The sequence below is a fragment of the Telopea speciosissima genome, chromosome 8, assembly GCF_018873765.1.
Source record: "Telopea speciosissima isolate NSW1024214 ecotype Mountain lineage chromosome 8, Tspe_v1, whole genome shotgun sequence".
Taxonomy (NCBI): domain Eukaryota; kingdom Viridiplantae; phylum Streptophyta; class Magnoliopsida; order Proteales; family Proteaceae; genus Telopea; species Telopea speciosissima.
Window position 1 is genome coordinate 25,883,863 of NC_057923.1, and position 4,308 is coordinate 25,888,170.

The following is a 4,308-nucleotide window of genomic DNA, read 5'->3' on the forward strand; positions in this document are numbered from 1 at the left end:
CCTACAACATATTGCAAATGTGTGCGGTGGATCCAGAGTCCAAGCACCACATGTCAGTTGGTCCTACCAACAAAAGTGATTCAATAACAAAAGTATCAAAAATACCTGTCTCTGTCTTATCATTCTTCATGGAAGCAAGGCACTCTTGGCAGTTCCTCTTCCAATGTCACGGCTTACTGCAATAGAAATATTTTCCCTTTTCAGCCTTTGCCTTCTTCTTCTGTACCCCTCCCTCTTTCACTGTGGTAGACTTACATTTCTTCCCTTTTATTAGTTCTTTTCTTCTTTTTGTTCTTTGAAGACTGAAAACTTTTCTCAGTGACAAGAGCTACAACTTTACTCTTCTTGAGCCTACTTTCTGCTTCAACAAACATGTTAGTAAGTTCAGAGACATTCTTAATCACCACTTTATTCATATGGTAATACATAATGAATGACCCATATGCATCAGAGAGTGAGGCAAAATTGATCTCAATTTTAAAATCGAGATCAAACAAAGTGCCAAAACCCTCAAGGTCCTTGAAGTGCTTATTAAGCTTTATCATATGATCCAGGATGGTGGTGCCATCAGCCATCTTTGATGTAAATAACATTGAGGATATCCTTTGGTGCACAAGAGGATCTTGCTTGCCAAAGGTTGTCTCCAGATGTTTCATCACTTCTTTGGCGGTCTCCATGTCATCACATGAACTTTGCATGCTCTTGTCAATAGAACTAAGTATGTAGTCGGTGGCTAAAGCATCCTTCTGTCTGAAGGGCTCCCAGGCAATATAGTCATCCCCATCAGTGGTTTTGGGTAAATGAGGTACATCAGAAGTAAGAACATTGTGGATTTTCTCTGCTTTCAGAACAAGTATAATCTTTTGCTTCCAGTCTAGGTAAATAGACCCGGTTAGTCTATTGTTATTCAGTAGGGAGGTAAGGGTATTGTTGTTCGTCATATTGAGAAAGTAAGTTTACAAACGATGTACAAACAATTAATTAATAAAGCTACCATTGAAAGAAATAAGGAAAACGTGCAATACTATTTCAATGGTAGTTGACAGAATCAACATCCCTCTCGCTCGACAATGTGCAGTGGAGTCTACTAAGCACTTGGAATGTACACAGCTTAGCCTTTCGGAATTCATTATGCACTCTCTTTTCTGTGAAAAACTACGTATAGTATTGACCTCCAATACATTGGCCACCTGAGTGACAGGTTAGCCTTTCGGAGTTCACTGCACACTCAAGTCAAGAATGTACCTATCACTCAAAATAAATCATGGTTTTGAGATAATACCCACATTCAGGGGCATACCTTACCCACCATAATTCATTCTTTATCACACCGGAGATGGGAGTAAGCGACTCATTCATCACTCACTGAGGTTAGCCTTTCGGAGTTCCCAAAGGGCTTTCAAAACAATCCCTACACCCATCGTGATAGGAAGCCAAGAGAGTCTTATCGTTTAAAGATTCTCGTATTAATACTTGCTTTAAAGTCGATGGTAATAAGGTAAATTATTATGGATATGCATCGCACATGTTACATTTGACATCCACACATCATATGCATCTAGAAACACGTAAAATTAATAAGCTACCTTATAGACTAGCATGCACTAAGCCATATAAACATTAATAAAAATCTAAATGGCATGGTCATGGGATTTTCCAGTAATTTTCAATGCCTTGAAACTTGAGAAGCTCCCACTTAATTCGGCATCCTCCAAGGAGATGTAGTTCCTCTTTCTCCATCTCAAAGTACATCATATGTCTTCAACCAGTTACATCCAATGAACTTAAAAATAAATTTAATAATTATAACCCTTGTGAAAATCTTGAGAAACCAACCCTCCAAAAATAGGGCTGCTCAAGGGGGAATACAACCATTAAATGGGGAAAGAAGAGGGGGGAATAGAAAAGTGACATAAAATTAAAATATGCACCACGCAACTATCCCATGACCATTCCATGCTATAAAAAAAAAATTTGTTAGCACTAAATACATCCCATGGCATTATATTTTAATATTTAAAAAAAAATCTAAACATCAAAAGAGCACCCAACACTTGGATGAGAAATCTATACAAGGTATAAGGGCTATTTTGGTTTAAACACTTAACATTTGAAAAACAAAATTTTATTGCATCCCAAGCATTATATCATAGCACTTTATACAATAAGGTAAAATTGCTATTTCAAACCACATCTTTTAATTACCCAATTTCATATGCAAATCTGGAATTTTCTTAATTAATTGAAAGTTTAAAACAAATGCATGCAATTGGTCATAAAGAAAAATTAGATTAATTCAAAATCAATCAATCTCAATTTTGATTTTAAATTTCAAAAATAAAATGCAAGAACAGGATTACAAGAATTTGGGTCAATCCATGTGGGTCAAACCCATGTGGATCGATCCATGGACCCATACCCATGTGGGTCGCCCCATGTGGGTCACAACATGGGTCAACCCATAGGTCTTTCCCATGGTTCGATCCACATGACTCGATCCAAGGGTCTAACTCATGGTTCGATCCATGTGACTCCATCCATGGGTCTTACCCATGGTTTGATCACTATGGCTCGATCCATGGGTCTTACCCATGGTTCGATTTCAATGTGGGTCCCATCTCAATTTTAATTCAAAAATAAAAAGGAGAAGATAAAAGAGTGAAATTAAGATTAGCAATTAAGATTAATTTGTCTCCAAGTAAACCTCTTAGAAATAGAAACTCAATACAACTCTTGTATTATAGAATCACAATCCAATTCAACTTTCCTTTTAAAACAAAACAAATCTAGATTTTGAGTTAGTTTAGGAAACACTTTCCAAAATTAATTTATTAATGATCTCTTCTATTCTAAATAGAAAACTATGAAAGCTTCCTAATTTGTTCAAAACACCATTAGAGAATCATCAACCAACCTCCATTGAAGGACCTTCAAACAAGACCTCCATTAATGGAGCTAAAACAAAAATATGGGAGAAGAAGACAATGACCAAAATCAAATCCCAATTCCCACACCTCCTCTTTTTTTTTTCTTTTGCCGTTGGCTGCCCCATGCTCACGCAAGGCAGCAGCCTACTGCCCGCGATGCACAGTGCCAGGCTGCCACCCCCACTCCCTCCTCGCGCCCAGTACACCCACTGCCAGGTGCACAGTCGCTTCCGTGGCTGTGCACCTGGCTGCGCCGCTCTCTTTCTCTCTTTCTCTTTTTGCAAAAATGATGCCCCATGTGGGGTGTTCAAATGCTTGATTTTTATTGTTTAAAACAAAAAAATCCTATGGAAGAAAAGATTAAAAAAAGAGGAAGAAGATAAAGAAGAACATGGAACCAAAAAATAGAAGCCCAAAGCCATGACTTAGATTTCAAACAAGAACATCTAATATATTCAATGAAGAACCATCGCTCTGATGCCAATTGTTGCGGTGGCGGAAGAGAATTGATTCAAAATCAAGTTTAAAAATTTTAAGCACAAAGATCTCATTGAATACAGAAACATCATACTAACCTTGATGGGGATGGAATGGTCACCTAGAACACACAAGTGACGTGTTCCTCCAAAGGAATGCAGCACAAGGTCATGAACACCAAAGCTTGTTTTGCTCTCCAATGGCCAAAGCTTGAGGTTGAAGAAGGAGACTCTTCTCTTTTCAACTCTTAACTCTCTAAAATTATTAACAATTAGGAACTAACGATTAGTCCTTAAAATTGACATAAGCCTTCTCTTTTAAAGAGAATGCTTATTTTGGAGATTACAATCTAACGGTTCAAATCGTCCCAATTGGTGTGATCCTAAAGGGTAGCCCTTTAAGTTATCTACATTTGCACATAAGAAAATCTCTATAACAAAGTTTTCTTTAATTATATAAAAGGATATCTCTACAAAATGCGTAACCTAAAATCCCCCAATCGGTGGATATTTTATTACACTTTTTCCCACACTACTAACATCCATAATAGACCCCCACAACCATGGAATAAAATTCACCACCATGATTCTGGTTTTTTATAATCACGAGAGTGTCTAGGACTTTGAATGGTCAAAAAACATTTGAAAACTATTTATAAAATAATTTAATTTAATAATAATAAAATAAAATTCTCTTTTACAAACACTTTACAAATACCAAGGCCTTGGATTTGGCGCAATCAAATCCGACAACTCTCTTTTGGATGTTCTTCCTATACGAACAGTAGAAATCCTATTGAGCATCACATCTATTACTAACTGGATTGCATACACCAAGCAGTCGATATATAGTCAGTCATTTCAGTAGACATCAACCATTAACTACCACAAATGCATACAACACG

At 37.0% G+C, this 4,308-nt stretch overlaps 1 protein-coding gene across 1 annotated transcript; it reads right to left on the minus strand.

Annotated features, from left to right (window-relative positions):
• Window positions 1-251: 251 nt before the first annotated feature.
• On the minus strand, window positions 252-941 carry LOC122672202. The gene has a single exon (XM_043869700.1). The coding sequence runs from the start codon at window positions 939-941 to the stop codon at window positions 252-254; it is 690 nt and encodes a 229-aa protein (XP_043725635.1).
• Between the last annotated feature and the right edge of the window lie 3,367 nt (window positions 942-4,308).

Bases quoted from the DNA above. Each gene is read 5' to 3' on its own strand.
- LOC122672202 (XM_043869700.1), bottom strand. From the start codon at position 941: ATGACGAACAACAATACCCTTACCTCCCTACTGAATAACAATAGACTA.